This window comes from Thunnus albacares, chromosome 20, assembly GCF_914725855.1.
Source record: "Thunnus albacares chromosome 20, fThuAlb1.1, whole genome shotgun sequence".
In the NCBI taxonomy this organism is placed as follows: Eukaryota; Metazoa; Chordata; class Actinopteri; order Scombriformes; family Scombridae; genus Thunnus; species Thunnus albacares.
Genome location: NC_058125.1, coordinates 19,172,397 through 19,189,488, shown reverse-complemented (window position 1 = coordinate 19,189,488; position 17,092 = coordinate 19,172,397). Strand labels below are relative to the sequence as shown.

At 36.8% G+C, this 17,092-nt stretch overlaps 1 protein-coding gene across 3 annotated transcripts; it reads left to right on the top strand.

The window, feature by feature from the left end:
• The first annotated feature begins 113 nt into the window (after window positions 1-113).
• LOC122971367 (alpha-N-acetylgalactosaminide alpha-2,6-sialyltransferase 1-like) lies at window positions 114-13,137 on the top strand. 3 transcript variants are annotated; one of them, XM_044337975.1, is made up of 9 exons: window positions 116-793; window positions 1,034-1,337; window positions 2,553-2,715; window positions 5,140-5,302; window positions 9,101-9,239; window positions 9,325-9,428; window positions 10,378-10,461; window positions 11,445-11,544; window positions 12,436-13,137. In XM_044337975.1, the coding sequence occupies exons 1-9, from the start codon at window positions 693-695 to the stop codon at window positions 12,634-12,636; spliced, it is 1,359 nt and encodes a 452-aa protein (XP_044193910.1). In that variant the 5' UTR covers window positions 116-692; the 3' UTR covers window positions 12,637-13,137. The 3 variants fall into 3 exon arrangements, with proteins under 3 accessions (XP_044193911.1, XP_044193910.1, XP_044193912.1); XM_044337976.1 differs by lacking the exon at window positions 10,378-10,461 and having other exon boundaries at window positions 114-793; XM_044337977.1 differs by lacking the exon at window positions 116-793 and having other exon boundaries at window positions 1,245-1,399.
• Window positions 13,138-17,092: the final 3,955 nt, after the last annotated feature.

Here is a 17,092-nt window from a genome sequence, read left to right as displayed (position 1 = left end):
GGCCAACAAATCTTCAGGTCACCCACAACTTAGTATTAAACTCAAAACTTACAAGAGAAAGACTCAAAGAAATACACTGGAAGCTGGTAGAGTTCAATGTGAATAGGTTTACAGTAGCAGCAGAGCAATACAAAGCAAACTGAGGCCTTGATCCCATGATAAATAACCTGATTAAAAAAATCATAAAACGATAAATTGTATACCTCTCATAACACCTCCTAACATGGAGCTTATTTGCTGATCCCCACCTTGTTCAATCTTAACATTTTGGTAATAATCCAAACATGACTCATCTCAGAAAACAATGGTGTCTCACACTTCTCTAAATGTATCAGTCATACTTGGTATTTTCTGCATTTCTCCCAATACACATGGCCTAATGGCCTTCGCTCATAACACACATAAAATTAAAATGTGACCTCACTGATCCTCCCACGCCAAGCTCCCTTTGGAACTATCTCTTATTGACATAAATTTTATGTTTGCACAATTACTGGCCTATTCACAGAAAGGCAGTTTTCCACCACGGTTCCTGTTCTATTGTGCATCAGCGCAGTAGCCCTGCCCCTTTACAAGTTGGTGACAAGGGCTCAAATACTCTAGGTAGCTTTCCCACCAGGGCATAAATTCCAGCAACGCAAGCAAACACTTGTCTGTATTCATCTGGATAGCAACACTGCTGGTTCTCAGGGATGGGAATACAAACTGACAGGATATTTTTTGTGCTGTTTGTGATCTCAACTGGCATTGTACTTTTTACTCTATCAAGGAGAAATTTATCACAAAGCATCAGGTAAGAAGTATTTTGTCTGGAGAAATGTTAGGATAAAGAGGGAAACTTTACACTGTAAGATTTTTTAAACCTGTAATATTATCTGGTAAAATCTAATCAGCTGATTCTTTAAAATTTTCCTGAATGAAATGTGTATCAGCACATTTCTAGGTACACTATTTTTATAATGGTTGCTTAAAGTGTATCTTGCTAATTCTTGTATGTTGCATCTATTACTCTTTTGTCAAATTTCCAATTCAGCTGGACCGCTTTCTCAGGAAAATTCAAACACAGAGATGGAGACAGTAAAATTACAGTCTTGGATAATAAAGGAAACTCAACTCCATCGCCTGCTGTGTCACCCACAACAACACATAAAGCAAAAATCACTGATTCAGTGACAACAAACCCAGTGACAGAGTTTAAAACTGATGTAATGAGAACCTCTACGCATGGCGCTGTAGCTGAGACTCCCATGCCTGTCCTCTACAAAAGTTCCTTCAAGAAACTCCCCAAGTGGGATTTTGAGGATAAATATAACCAGGATGCTCCACCCAGACAGACAGTAAGCATAATGTGACAAGACAGGACAGAAACAAATGAAGTTTAATAACTTACTGGGAGCGGGTAAGCATGGCCGTGACCATGTGTTGTTTGGCTTTGGTGTGACTTTCATGGGCTTTCTGTTTGCTTTTGCCTTTGATGCTTTTGCAGTGTAATAGCCTTTCAAGGATGTGTTCACAGATTTTCAAGTCTGTCTTAAGACAAAAACAACAGTCAGGTGCCCAAATGAACACTGAGACAGTTTTTGTTTGCTGTGGTCATTCCTCCTGTTCATACTCATCATTAGAAGATCCCTTCGTAATGCACTTACAGTATAATGTGAGTCATGGGGGACAAAACCTACAGTCCTCCTTCTGTGCAAAAATTTATTCAGAAGTTTATCTGTCTGAGAGTCAATTAAAGTGGATATCTTCCAAATTTACAGTCAGATTCCCTTTTTGTGTTTCCTCTGACAGTGTTTCTGTGTTGACACTAAAAAGACTGTAATGTTGAAAGATATCTACTTGATTTGACTCATTTGGGTGGCTGAAGCTTCATATCAGCGTCAGATACACTTTTGAATACATATCTGCACAGAAGGACGACTGTGGATTTTGTCCCCCATCACTTATATTGTACTCATTATATTTTAGCTTAGAATGAGCCCTTTATATCTACATAGTGATGTGTTTCTATGTTTCTACAGTAGCCAAGTCCAGACAAACCAAACACTGGCTCCAGAGAGAGCCTTTCACATTTTTACATTGAAGTAGCAGCCACCATAGGTTTTCTACACGCTTGGAAAGGGACGGGTGAGTGGAGGGGTATTCAGTTGGTTGCAATCTGTGACCTCACCTGTAGATGCCACTAAATCCTACACTCTGGTCCTTTAATGGTCAGTATGAACAGGAGGAGTGAGTATGGCAAGAAAAACCTGTTTCAATGTTCATCTGGGCTCCTGACTGTTGTTTAAAAACAGACTTGAAAAACTCTGAATCTGTCCTTTAACTACAATCACTTTTCATTTTCATTTTCATTTTTCTTTTAGTAATGACTGACATTCCCCTACTTTTTTGACCTACTTTTTTGTCTTCTCTATCACCTGATTATGTCTGCTGTTTCCTCAGCTGTATGGGACCTTGACTAAATCAATGGTTTTAACAAGATGAACATGGAGAAAATCACATTTGCTTTCTGTTATTTGATCATTTAACATTTTTTTCCCCAATGTTCTCAGACATGTGCCCAGTCTCTACGGAAGTCTGAAGATGAGAGCTTTAAGAAGGCTTTTCTTCCCAACATACGCTTGTTTATGCACAAAGACAATATCAATATGAGCGAGTGGAACCGACTTTCCCATTTTAACAATCCTTTCGGTTTCATGGGGTACAAGTATGATGGTAGGTGTTTGCAAGTGTCCGTGTGAGTGTCAGAACTGTAGCCTCTATGTCATTATCACTACGTGAGGGCGGCGATGGTCACATACCTCCCTGTTACTGTCATCCTCTTTACTTTTCTTGGATATTGCATTAGTATCACTGTGGCACCATAACCATATGACACATTGAGGCAAGTGGTTCCACCTGATAGACCTGTAATTATGTTTTGGTAGCACAAAACATTACCCCAAATTTCACAAGAAAGTACTTTTTCCTGGCAAAGAACAACTTTGTCTTAATTAGAAACTTTATTTAAAGCCTCTCTACTAAATATTTTTATATTAACAATTACTGAAATTACTATGTATCATGTGACTCAGGTCACTTGTAGGGATGAACCCACAGAGAATTACCAACTGCAGTTAGCCTCAACTCTGCAGAGCTTTTCAGCACCTTTCAGCTCAATGTTTTGGTTTTACAGCCAGCAGCTTTACAGTTTTTTTGTTCACAGTGACCACTTTCATCAGTGTCGTCTCCAGAAGCAGCAGGTAATGAATGAAAAATCTCTTAAAACCTACCAAACAATAAATTGACAAAGTTAGCGACAAGCTGGTGAATATAGTCGAGCATTTAGCAGCTAGAGAGCCAAATACTTTGCTCAGGACTTGGTGGAGACCAAAATAGAGCTAAAAGAAGAGTGAACATGGGAATCACAACTCCAAATGAATGCAAATGTTGTTTGCTAACAAAAACAGCGTTATGAGTTGATGATATGTTAATGCTGTGCTTACAGTTTGTTTGGCTTTCCCCAAGAGACAAACCCAAAAAATTAAATTATTGTGAGTTAAAAGTTGAAATGAGTCACCGCACTTTGACCTTAATTGGATTTAATCAGCATTATGTGACCTCAGTTATGAAGCCCTAAATATGGGGTTGTAACTCTTGAACTGAAAGGTTTATTGAAGTAAGAAAACTGAGAGGTCTATCTAGTCTATCGGCTGAGTAAATAAACTCATAGTATGATAACAAGAAACAGGACACATAACATTTACATTGTTGAATTAACAAGACACAGAAATACAAATCTGCTGTCTGTTATAAATGAAGAAGTCACAAACACTAAATGAGAGGGATGCACATACAGTGAACAAAGGGCTTAACACCAACAATGATGATTAGGATCAACGTACGTCTATAAATAACATTGCAGACTTCTGTGTCTCAAAGCTGACTTTCCTGTAAATGCCCACTACAGAAAGAAAAGACTTTGCCAGTCTGGATTCTTTATATTTAGAGTCAACCACACCTATTGTTGCCTCACTACATTATCTGCTATCTCTCCCCCTCCCTCCTTCTTTCTCTCTCAACCCAACCGGTCGAGGCAGATGGCCTTTCACCTAGAGTCCGGTTTTGCTTGGTTTCTTCCTGTTATAGTTTTTCCTCCTGTCAAGTGCTTGCTCATGTTGGGTCTCTGTGAGTACGGTCCTGACCTGCTCTATGTGAAAAGTGCCCTGAGATAACTTTTGTCATGATTTGATGCTACATAAATAAAATTGAATCGAATTGAATATTGTCTGCTATATGTTGAAAACATCAGTGTGCTGCTGCTGTGAGGTTGATGTGAACATGTGATGTGAGTTAACGGCCAGAAAACCAAAATAATGAGCTTAAAGACACTAAAGCGCTCTGTAGAGCTGAGGGGAATTGAGTCACTTTAAAATCAGTTTATCTATTATTAATATGAAAATGTTAATAAATGCAACTTTAAATATATAAAATATTGGCTAACACTTTTGAAATGTAAGCACCAACTTAGCAAGCTGTTAGCAATACGCTAATGAGTTTCACTTACATGTTAACCATGCATGAATTTATTTTAGAAAATGTTTTTGTCATAAACTGTCAGTATGAAACAGAATCCCTTAATTTTTTTTACCTTAAAATACCATTAATAATAATGGAATTGAGGTATTTTAATGGGTTTTAAGGGGATAATTAAATTATAAATTAATAGATTGAAATAAAGGGGTTTTTAAGGGTTCTTAAAAATCTTAAAATTGACCAAAAAACACCACATCTTACTGTAATTTATATATTAAAAGGTCTTAATTTCTTATTTAAGGTGAAAATGAGAGAAGAAAACTAAAACCCCAGTCTGTGATTGATGTGCTGACTTGTTTGCTGTCCAAGGAAATGAGACGGTGCTGCTATGCAGATTTGCAGGGATATGCAGGGAAAGTCCCCCTTAAAATCTACTTAATATGATAATTAAGGAGTTTTAAGAAACCCTCAATAACTCCTTAAATTGATAATTAAGAGTTATGTACCCCTTAAATTTTACTTTAGGAGTAATTATTGGTATTTTAAGGGATTCTTGTTTCATAGTGTGTTATGCATCTTAAGACAGTTTATGTATTCATATGTGGGGTTTTTTTTGTTTTGCAGACGTGATGGCCTCAGCGAAATTGATCTCAAAGCCAAAGGAGCCACTACTCCTTCCAGTTCCAGGCAGTGATGGATGTGTTCGCTGTGCTGTGGTGGCCACCTCTGGGATCCTCTATGGCTCTAAATTGGGGAAAGAGATCGATGCACACGATTATGTGTTTCGGTAAGAAAGAGGGAGAGAACAAGTTTGTTAGTCATCAAACCTGGCATGCTATAACGTTTATGTATCTAAATGTATCTAAACAACTGGAAAGATCATTCATGGGGACGATTCTAAAGGTCACATCCCTGTATGATTGTACTGCTTCATACTTGTTTGAAGTGACACGTAGTTTAGGAGCTCTAATTAATCTCTTTATTTGTCAATATTTCACTGTGATAACTATGAATTCTATATGAATTCTTGAGTTATGGCCAAAAATGTGTTTTGTGACGTCACAGTGAACTTTGACCTTTGGCCACCAAATATTGGATGTTGTGCCAGGTGTATTGAAATTCCCTCCAGGCGTTCTGTGATATCATGTTCATGAGAATGGGATAGATGTTAGGTCACAGTGACCTTGACCTTTGACCATCAAAATCTAATCAGTTCACTCTTGAGTCCAAGTGGATGTTTGTGCCAAGTTTGAAGAAATTCCCTCAAGGCGTTCTTGAGATATCGCGTTCACAGGAATGGGACAGATGGACAAACAACCCAAAAACATAATCCTAGTCCAGATACAATACCTGATCTGGAGATTATATACAGTATTGTTGACGCTGCAGTTTCAATGAGACTTCACTATCCGGTGACCTCAGAGATATTTTATAAACAAAGCACAGATGCTTTATTTTCTGTTGCTCTCATCTGGGTTTGGTCGGGTGCCAGTACAAATTATTTTCACTGATAATACAGCCTCCATGGTGATTAAACACAACCAGTATTTTTTTTCCAAAACATGTGGGTCAAATCCTTAACTTTTCAGCCGTACACATCAAGAAGTTGAAACATTTTTCTTTCAATCTCTGTTCTTACCCTGGAATATGAATGAACAGCAATTCTGTATTGAATTTGGACTGAAGCCATGACTCTGACTTAGCCACTCCAGGATATTACCATTGCTGTTTTTAAACTCTTCCTTTTTGCTAGAAAGTAGAATTTTCTTGCAAGCTGCACAGAGATTTTTCAGTACTGTGTTTTATTGATCATTTACCTTAACAAGTCTTCCAGGCTTTATTATGAAACTTCTAAAAACAATTAGCTGTTGGAACTTGGATATTATTTTTAGCCATATTGCACAGCTCTACCAGGGTACTCAGGCCTAGCATAGGCTTGATGTACAAGTGGAATTAGTAGGAAAAAAAAGTGGCAGAGAGATGCTCTTATGGTGAACATGCAGTTCCAGGGCATTGAATGCTGAGACAAGCAGACATTTTCCAAATGAACAGGCAGAATTACCGACAGCCAAATGTGTTTCATTATATTGCTCAGACAGAATCATGACCCGAAAGTGCCCCAGGAGTTTATCATGAAAATTAACAAATCTAAATCAGTTCTATAACAAAGCAGTTCCCAGTAATGTATGATAAAAGGAAATAAAAATACAATTATGACAATAAGGTACCTTTGTTGCATGTCGTTGCTCCTCTCACAGACCCCATCATTACAAATTAACAAAATTGACAATCTGCATTTTTCTGATGATTTTCTTTTACTCTTCTCTGCTTAAAGGAGTCAATGAAAAGTTTCATGTTCCAGGCATAAGTAGCCCCATTTTCTAACTTTCTAAGAATAGTTATAAGTCATTTCAGCTTTCACCTAACAACTAGCTAGCATTGACGTACTTGCCTTGTTTAAACGTAGCTTTTTAGCTAACGCAGGTTTTCATTACGGGCCATAGACAGTTGGCTGACAACTGTATGGGTTTTTTTGACACTTTTAAATCTGTGTTTATAGAGCTGTAAATACAACACTGACATATGATGAGCATGTTAGCAAACAGTTGCTAATTTACACACCCAGCTCTGAGCAACGTTAGCCTTCATTTGGAGTTGTGTTTCAGTCTGCTCCACTACGTTCACCAGCTAGTCGCTACCTCTGGGTATGTCGTGTACATTGAAAAAACCTGCCTGCTGCATCTGGAAATGATGTTGTATGCTGAAGTTGCGGGCCGTAAAACCAAAACAATGAGCCGAAAGATGCTAAAATGCTAACAGCAACCTGTTTCACATTACACATAGTCCATTAATATAAAAATATGGATTAAAGCAGTTTTAACTTGAATCTAATACACCATTACAGATCAGTCTTTCCAAACACTGCCTGTTTGTTTGGAGTTCACTTGGAGTTACCTCGCACCTGTAGCTTACCCAAGATTGAAGAAAGGTCATATAAACTTGTGTCATTTCCTGCAAGCAGTAGCAAAGGCATTGCATTGATGATTGCCACAATGGTAGACCTCTGGCTGCGACCAACAACATAATAATGGAGTAAAATTGTGACTGTTGATAGACACTGTCAACAGGAAGCAATACAGTTCTCATTCTCAGTTCTCACTCCCTGGGTGTGTTTCATAATAACATAGTTGTTCAGAAATAACCATTTTCTTACCAGACACAGACTAAGCCATGCCAGTGAGTCAACAGACACACAACTCGCACACCCCTTATTTACCTAATGTGATGGATCAAATGTCTGCTATGAGAAAGACCTATTCAAACATCACTGGGATCACTCTCTTAATAACATTGACGAAATACTAAAGAAGAAAAAAGAAAGGCTGAGGATTGAGAAATTATTCTTGAGAACTTCTGCCACATACTTGCACAAACACTTCAGTTAATCCTGTCTATATCCAGGGCATTCAGCATGGTACACGATAATGAAATGAGAAGTAAAGTTTACAGTAAACAGAGAGACTGATATCAGCACAATGTTCTGTGCATTGTGAGTGAAGTTGATAAACCAACCAGGGGCTATTAAGTTCCACTTAGCAGGTATTCTAACAAAGCAGTTAGCCTCTCCTCTACATACACCTCCCACAGCCTGATTTAAACCAGCCCTCAAACGAACAAAAGCGTTCTACAATATAATCAACAATAAGAATTGATGGGTAGATAATCTGTGCCACCCAGCCTACCCTCCAGGGCATTGCAAATGCAGTGCTCTGGAGGCAGTACAAATGCCCGTAAATTAAAACAAGCAGACACAAGAAGACTGTCTTCACACTTGTACGTTAGCCGCGACAAGATGTCAGTCTAATTTATGTTTGGATACAACTGCAATTACGAAACCCTTGAATGCCAACTCATACATATTCACACATTACAAAAACAAAACAGAAAAAAGGACAGAAGCAGGGCGAGGATACGTGCATCCACAGCTGCATCGATCTATCTGTGTTCAAACACTCATCAAAACTCACCTTTGCAGAACTGCTTTTAATGTCATGTGCTACTTCAGTGTTTTTTATGATCCTTTTAATTTATATAAAACGTCTTGAACATAAGGTAAAAAACAAGAAAAATTGAAATGGTAACAAAAAGATAAATATTAACAACAAGAACATAATCTCTTTGAAGTCCAACAGTAAGCTACATAACATACAATAAACATGAATTTCATACAGTCATATTTTACCTATGCATGCACATTTAAACATACCTACAAATAAATATATGCTTAGTCAGTCCTTGTAGATTATAATGAGCAACCTGATCTCAATAAATAGATCTATATGTCTGTTTGTTCAGATGTTCCTTGTTTATCTGTCTTTTCACAGTTAACCTTTTGCGTAATAGCTGGGTATTCCAGTAATCTGTTTTGCATGAGTACGTTGACAGCTGATAACTGCAGTCCTCGTGTGTGGTCATAAGAGGCCAACAAACTCAACTCAGATTCTTTACTGGTATCATAGAAAAAAATTTTTTAAGTACATGGCACATTTCTGAAAGCTGACATTTTGATCTGTTTGTGTGGCAGGATGAACGGCGCTGTCATCAAGGGTTTCGAGGAAGACGTAGGAAACAAAACGTCAGTGTACGTTCACACGGCCCACTCCATCACTTCAGCCTCATATACGCTGAAGAAGTATGGATACAAATCTGTCCCTCATGATGAGGTACTCAAACTCACACAGCAATGGTTTATCTGTAATGGTTTACACCTTACATGTACTCACTCAGCTGTCCTCCTCATTTTTGCAGGGTATAAAATACGTAATGATTCCTGAGGGGATGAGGGATTTTCAGTGGCTCCAGGGTCTTCTCAAAGGAGAAAGAGTCTCTGCTGGTCCATATCGTAACAAGCGGTGAATATCAACTCACAACATATTATTAACAAAGCGTAATATGCACACACAAATACAAATAAACACATACATCCACTGCTGGAACATATTTGGCCTGGAAACAGTCTAATATCTGATGCAAGTAAATGTTGATTTTAGTTATTATTTACTAAATTAATGGAAGAAGGCAAGAAGGCATCAGTTAGTACAATTTATTGAGGTTGCAAGTTATGTTAAACACTCACAAGATATACTAAACACTCCTTTGTGGTTCAGGTAGACAGTAACAAAACTCACTTGAAAAAGCAGGCAATTTAATTTTGCTTTTCTAGAAACAATAATCATACAGAGTATACTTTGTGAAACACTACAACCCACAGTGTTTTCTTGTAAATTCCTCATTAAAAGTATAGTAAGTTTTTTACTATTTCAAGAATGTTTCCATAACATTGTTCCCTGCTACTTCTGTGAACATCACACTTCACTGTTTGTCAGCACCTTTTGTCAGTTCAACATGTTACCTCTTGTAAGGAGTCTGGAGAGGTCCACCGCAGTGATTAGACTTTTTTTTAGTGTTTTATTAAAATAAGTTAAGAACATGATACATTTTTAACAAGCTATTATATATTATTTAAATTTTCATTTAAATGATACATTATTTATCTCGCAAACAGAAGCAAATAAACAGTATGAAAAGTTTTGTGCACTCCAAACTCTATGATATGAGTCTATGATTTGTCTAGTGGCACACTTCAGACTCATGGATCATTGTGGGTAATTTACTGTTGCAACAGGGAATTAACTCCTGCCTCACTGACAACACAGTGTAATTTGAGGTGGATTCCTAATCTAATTTGGCCTCAAGCAACATAGTATTACCTGTATTGCACAGACAAGAACCAACAACGCTCAGTTTTCGTCATGTCATTCTTTCATTATCAGAATTAACTTTTGTGTTGTAACCTTCCAGGCCGAGGACGTACTATGCCCAGCAGTACAATGAGACACGCTTCTACGTTCTGCACCAGGACTTTCTCAGATACGTGCGGAACAGGTCAACCTCATTTCAAATCCTACCCCAACTTTTTATTTTTTATGGTTTATAACAAAAATAATAGTAACTTTATTTGTATATCATCTGTCATGCAAAGATGCAGTCCAAAAAGTTTCACAAAACAAGATTTAAAAGCAATTGAAAGCAGAAAAAAAATGAAAACAAACAATTAAAATGTTTCATAGCATTGTTAATGTTTTTTAATATTTTATAGTAAAATATTAAAAAACATTAACAATAAAACTAACAGGAAAAATTACATAAATAGTAAAATTAAAAAAATAAAGAAGGGCGGACAAGGAAGGATTAATCCAAATTAAAAGCCATATTTGAAAAATAAGTCTTTAAATTCTCAAGGGAGATTGCTGTTTTAAAATCCAGAGACTATTCCACAGTTTAGGGCCATATAAACAGACCAGATTTCTTGGAAAATATTAGGAACACCGAAAAGAAAGGCAATGAAACATCCAAGATGACAAGTAGACAAGTAGAACTTTTCATCCAAATATTAATGCCACTGAGACAGGTAATAACAGCATTCAAAGAACCGGGGTTGTCTGGTAAAACAGAGATATACAGTTGTATCATCTGTGCAACATGTCTGACATGATGATGAACAATAATGTTGCCCAGAAAGCATGTATAAAGAAAACAGAATAGGGCCCACAATGCTTCCTTGAGGAACACCATAATGAGTATCAAATGTCTCTGACACAAACTCACGTAAACTAACGAGAACCTTTCATCTATTAACAAAACTCATCAAGCACTACACCGGCGAGACCCACCCATTTCTCAACAACTGTTGATTAAAATATCGCAATCATTTGTATCAAATGCAATGCTAAATATAAAAGAAAGGACAACCACATTTCTGGAATCAATAGAAATTCACTTTGGAAGCTGTAATTTGTCTTTTAGTGGTACAAGACTGGTTTTAAATGTATGTGTGCGTTCATTCGACACTTTTTCATTGCCCACAGGTTCTTGTCTTCTCATATCTTGAATTCTGTACACTGGGGAATTGTGAGACCAACCAATGGGGCATTCACTCTCTTCCTGGCTCTACAAACCTGTGACATAGTAAGTTAATATTACTTAAACTCGTCCACGTTATCTAGTATCCAGTAATATATGCAGTAAACAATTATTTATACAGTTATTAACTTTTGTTATCAAAGAATAGTTCAACAATTTGGAAAATTCACTTACTAGCTTTATTGCTGGGTGTTATGAGCTTAGCTTCGCTTGATATACAGGGGTTCTGGGGTAGGCTGCAACCCTCAGATTTTTGTTGTGTCCCACTCAGACCAGATAAAGATTGTGTTTACAAAAAAGGATTCAATTATCATGTATCTAGCCAATGCCAATGCCATGTACTTGTTGGAAGAAATAATGCAGAGAGGGGTACCTATTAAAACTATAGCCGGCCATGTACTTGTTGGCAGAAATAATGCATTAAAACTATAGCCGACCTGCTACGACAAAACTAGACTGAGAGGAACTGGCTGTTACTTTGATGTCCAAAGGTAACAAAATCTGTCTACCAGCACCTCTAAAGCTCACTAAATTTGTTTAATTGATACAAAAAACAAAGTGTAAAAAAATAACTATTTGTTTATTCGATTTTATGGGGGCTTACATGCAAAATTGGTTTTACACTTTGGTTTCTGAGATATAATGTGTTAATTTGTTGGCTTTAGAGGCACTAGTGGGTAGATTTGTTTTACCTTTATACAGCACCTGGATAGTTGTTTCCCCCTGCTTCCTGTCTTCATGCTAAGCTAAGTGAACTGTCTTCTAGCTGTAGCTTCCACTTTTTTAGATATGACAGTGGTATCGATCTTCTCATCTAACTCTCAACAAGAAAGCGATTAAGCACATTTCCCAAAATTTCAAATTATTCTTTTAACTATTCTTTTTTGGTGGGATCTAATCCCAAGCCTCCCCGTTCTCTCTTTCTGTTGTTCTCAGGTGGATGCATATGGATTCATTACTGGTGACCACAAGAAATACTCCAACTACTATTATCAGAGGAATGCTAAAACCCATGTCGTTTACTACATCAATCATGATTACACAGTGGAAATGAATATGTGGAAAAAACTGCACAACAGCAAAATAATTAGGCTATATCAAAGAACTGACCCTGAAACAGAAAAGCCAAAGCAATAATGACACACTGAGAATGGCGGTAATGGCATCAAGAGCTGAGGTTATTTTTACACGGAAAACCAGGTAAGGAACGTGTTCCACAAAGAGATTATCAAAGACATTACCAAAACCTGACCATAAGTGCTCTTAAGCACTTATTAGTGCTTACTTAGGTACTCCAAAGTCACTATAAAGTTGAATAAACACTTCTTCTGGTGAAACAGTCAGCAAAAAACTGACATTATAACCTTCATGAGGGTGGGACTGAAGGGTTGGTGCGTTACACTAGTTTTAGTGATTAGCTAGTTTTGATTGTAGTATGTCTCTAATTAGGTGGTAGATAGAAAAAAAACAATATACCTTACTATTAAATAAGAGAGATGAAATATCATTAAGATATAGCTATCATAATACAAATGTAAAAATGCTGTCATAGATGATAAAAGGATTTCCCATTTTGTGCTCTTGTAATGTGGAAAATCCATTGCCATGTCATGATAGCATGATAGCCAAAAAAAGCAACGTGCTGGGAGAAAGAACAATGAATTACTAGATTATTAGTGATAAATTCTTATGTGACAATCCTCTTGTTTCCAAAAAGTGTTCACTTCTCGTGACACATTGATATCTGTCTGACTTCTGTCGGCTCTAGCTAGCTAAGCTAACGTAAATTCCAAGGAAAAAATAGCAGCTAGCAGCAATGATAATGCTAACCCAGACTACATGAAGATAGCACTTACAGTTACTGAGAAATGATCTGTGTCTGTGTCCCAGACGATCAACTGGCAACACTGAAACCTCCTCAAGCAAGTAAAGTTAGCATTTATTAATTGTATGCTGTTTGTTTGCACAAGTTAAAAGTACAGAAATCTCCCTAAGGCTGTATGTTAACATTACTTTTGTTGTGGTAGTATGCTGCTGTTTACCATCAAATATGTAGACACTAGATAGATGCCAGATGTCCCATATGAAAATATTAGATGTCTGCTGTGTATACAGGCAAAGTTTCACTCATAAAAAACAGGATTTAATAATTATCTACGGAGCCTGGGAGGGGCAATGGAGAAAAAATAACTGTATAATAACTATAATAAATCATCCTCTCGATTTAATAATTCATGCTCTCGATTTCATAATTTGTTTTCTCAATTTATCTATTTTGTCTGTTGCCCTCTTGTAGAGGGCAGCAAACGCTTTCAGTTAGCCAGAACTTTGAAGAAGCGACAGAGACATTTCTCCTGTAATGTCAGTAAGCCTGCTGATCCAAGCCAAGCCCCAGGAACAGCGCTGGGCTGTGAAGCCAAACCACATAATTACAACGTCACGTGATTCTATTTTGCCCAAAAAGACTTACATTGTAAAAGAGACATCTGCAAATCAGCAGATAATTTTTTTGAGCATCACAACCCCTGCGAAATGACTCATCTCACTATCAGAATTTGATACATTTGGTCCGATCACATTTCAAAAGTCTAGAAGAGCCAAACGATTAAATTGTTTTATCCCCATTCAAGTTAGCTGGAGGGCTAAATTCACATTCATGGATGTATTAAAGGACCAGTGTGTAGGATTTAGTGGCATCTAGCGGTGAGGTTGCAGATTGCAACCAACTGAATACCAATTCCATTGGACCAATCGTCGCATTTCGTGTCGTGGTAACTTCCGTCATCGCAGTGCATTCAGCAGGGATTCAGGGGTGCAGTCAGACAAATCTCACCTGCCAAAAAAAATGACTGCCATAGACCGTAAAATCAAATCCCAAATGTTCCCAAATGAGGTTTGCATTCAGTTAGTTAGAAGAATACAAGTTGATGTGTTGTTCAGACAGCAAAGATGAGCACAATCTACTTCAAACATAAAAATGGGCACTTTGGAAATGAAACTGTATTTTTATTTTAATGGATTTATTTTGATGGCATTGTTGACTCATTTCATTTGGCGCTAATGTTGAGATGAGAGTTTATTTAATAATGGCTTATAAATGAAACTCAAGTACAGTATTTTCTTTTGCACATACTTGTGAGCCCATGGTTCTCATGTTTACAATTTTTTTAAAGCACTGAAATATAGTTGTTTCTTTGATATACAGTACTTTTTATTTCATTGGTAGTGGTTATTATTTTCCTTGGCTTCCACTTTTTCCCAATTCCCACAATTTAACCACAAAGAGCACATAAAACATTGCAATTTTTGAGAAAAACAGCTGCAAAATCAAGCATTTTTGGCTGCAACAATCACAAAAAACTGCACAATCCTGGAGGGACTACACAGTGTTGTGCTTAAAGTATATCCACATATCTTAGTCCAAGATCAAAATAAAAACGTAATAAATCCTGGATTCTGTTAAAATGAGAGCACAAATTTTTAAATCAAGAGTACAAATGATTTATTTTTTCTCCAGGGCTCTGTAATTATCAGTTGCAGGGGATCATGAAAAAAAATCCAGGGCTCTGATTAGATCTCAGACACCAATAGCTAATTCTGAACTAAAAGAGGAGGTTTCCTTTTGGGGATATTGAAGATTTTCCATTCAATACTTTTGTATTTTTTTTTTAATCAAAGAAGAATTTTACTTTTGTTTACATAATTATTTTAATAGTATAATATAATTTATAACAATAGAAGTAATTTATTTCACTTGGTCTCTATACATAGCTTCTATGTAGATTGTTGTATTGTAAATTCTTAGACTGATGCAAATATTTACTGTAAATGTGTGTGTTTGTGTGTGTGTTTATTGTTTTTGTATTTATATTTTATAGTTTAGATTTTATACATGGGCTACAAACAGTTTGTTTGATGATGTTCTGATAGTAATTCATTGTCTTTTTGGCATCAATGTTCATGAAAGTATGTGGCAGTTACAAATGTGTAAAAGGCTGAAGGGTGTTAATGTTCCCTTCATCTGTTTGGTATTGAGACTATGATTGTGCTATGTATAGAAAGGAGGTGCTGGAGGTGTCATGACGTGATACATATTTGTGAGGAAGCCTAGTGAAGCTGGTCATCTAATTAAAAAAGGTGTGTAACATACCATGTTGTTATTTTTTTAATGTCTGATGTACAGCACTCAAATAATACAACTAACTTCATACTACTAAATAAGCTTAATCATGCACATAATCAGATACACAATTTAAATACAGCTCATCTATCAACATAAAAAAGGTCATGTGCAATATGAGGAAGAAGAAAAATGTGTGTTCCAAATATAAAACCTAATTTAGGCAGTAATGAAGGTTGTATGTAAGTAGAATATTTTGTTTTTTCAGTCTGTAGGATCTTATTACTTCTTTCAGAGACAAAAATATTGGACCTGCATGAACTCAGTTGCTGTGAATGTATCAACACAACTGGTTCACTGTGCCAAGAAACCACATAATGGTTCAGCTATTTGCTGGCTGCTGAAACTAGTTTTGCAAAGGTGTTCTTCCTTTCCATGCTTTTCATGATTATCACATACTGAAATGTTATCAAAACATTCATGCACAATGCATAAATTACATCATAACATGTAATTTTACCACACTTTTGTCAGGTGACGTGAGAGCTGGGAGTGTCGAGGCTTCTCCTCGGTTCACTGTGGCTTTGATTGTACCTCATTAGTGCGTCGCCTTGGACAAAAAGCACAAATGAATAAATGTAATTTAATGTAGAATAGGAGGAAGCTGCTGGGGGATCTCTGTATTATGGAGGGATATTTTTTTCACAATGTTTTGTTTTTTCTCTGTGAGATTCAAGGTGTTTATTGTCAGACTGGTTGAACAAGTACACTTGTGTGAAATTCTTTGGCTAGGAGGCTCCATTACAGAAAACAGTAAATAAATATATATAAAGCATATCGTGACGACCCCCTCTGGACAGTCCTTTTCCTCTACCTGCAGGAGCCTGGTGGTCAGGGAGATTCAGCTCACCTGGACTGACAAGCTTCTATATAAGCTGATTAGCAGTCAGTTACTCTCTCTCTCTCTCTCTCTCTCCTCTGGCTTCCACCATGTTTGGTTTTGGTTGTATTTAGTTTCATTTATCTCTTAGCTATGTACAATGAATCCGTTTTTAGTTACAGCTCATGTGTGGTCTCCCCTCCTTTTTCCAGCCTTGAGCCAGGTTGTGACAACATAAATATAAAAACAGAATATAAATAGCAATTAAGGGTATATAAAAGGGTATAAAAAGCAATAAAAGGTGCATATACAATCATTAATCAGATATTACACAGATGCTTAAATTGCACTTCGTATCAGTATCCTCTTAATTGGGCTCAGTTAGTGAAGGTCTTGTCTGGATCTGTTCAGCCAGTGGATGTAACATAACATTTCCTTTAACTACTGAGATGTTTTAAAATTCTTAATTTTTTTTTTCGGTCCTTTTAAAGCAACAATTGAGTGTGTGACATTTATGCAATGATCAGATGTAGGATCTGTCTTGACCATTGGCCAGTGATACTGTTGCTACATTTAATGTTTTCAGCACTGGT

Excerpts from the sequence above, each read along its gene's own strand:
- LOC122971367 (XM_044337975.1), top strand. The coding sequence starts at position 693 with ATGGGAATACAAACTGACAGGATATTTTTTGTGCTGTTTGTGATCTCA. Across the intron at positions 5,303-9,100 it reads GCACACGATTATGTGTTTCG|GATGAACGGCGCTGTCATCA; the intron begins GTAAGAAAGAGG and ends TTTGTGTGGCAG. Across the intron at positions 10,462-11,444 it reads CTCAGATACGTGCGGAACAG|GTTCTTGTCTTCTCATATCT; the intron begins GTCAACCTCATT and ends CATTGCCCACAG.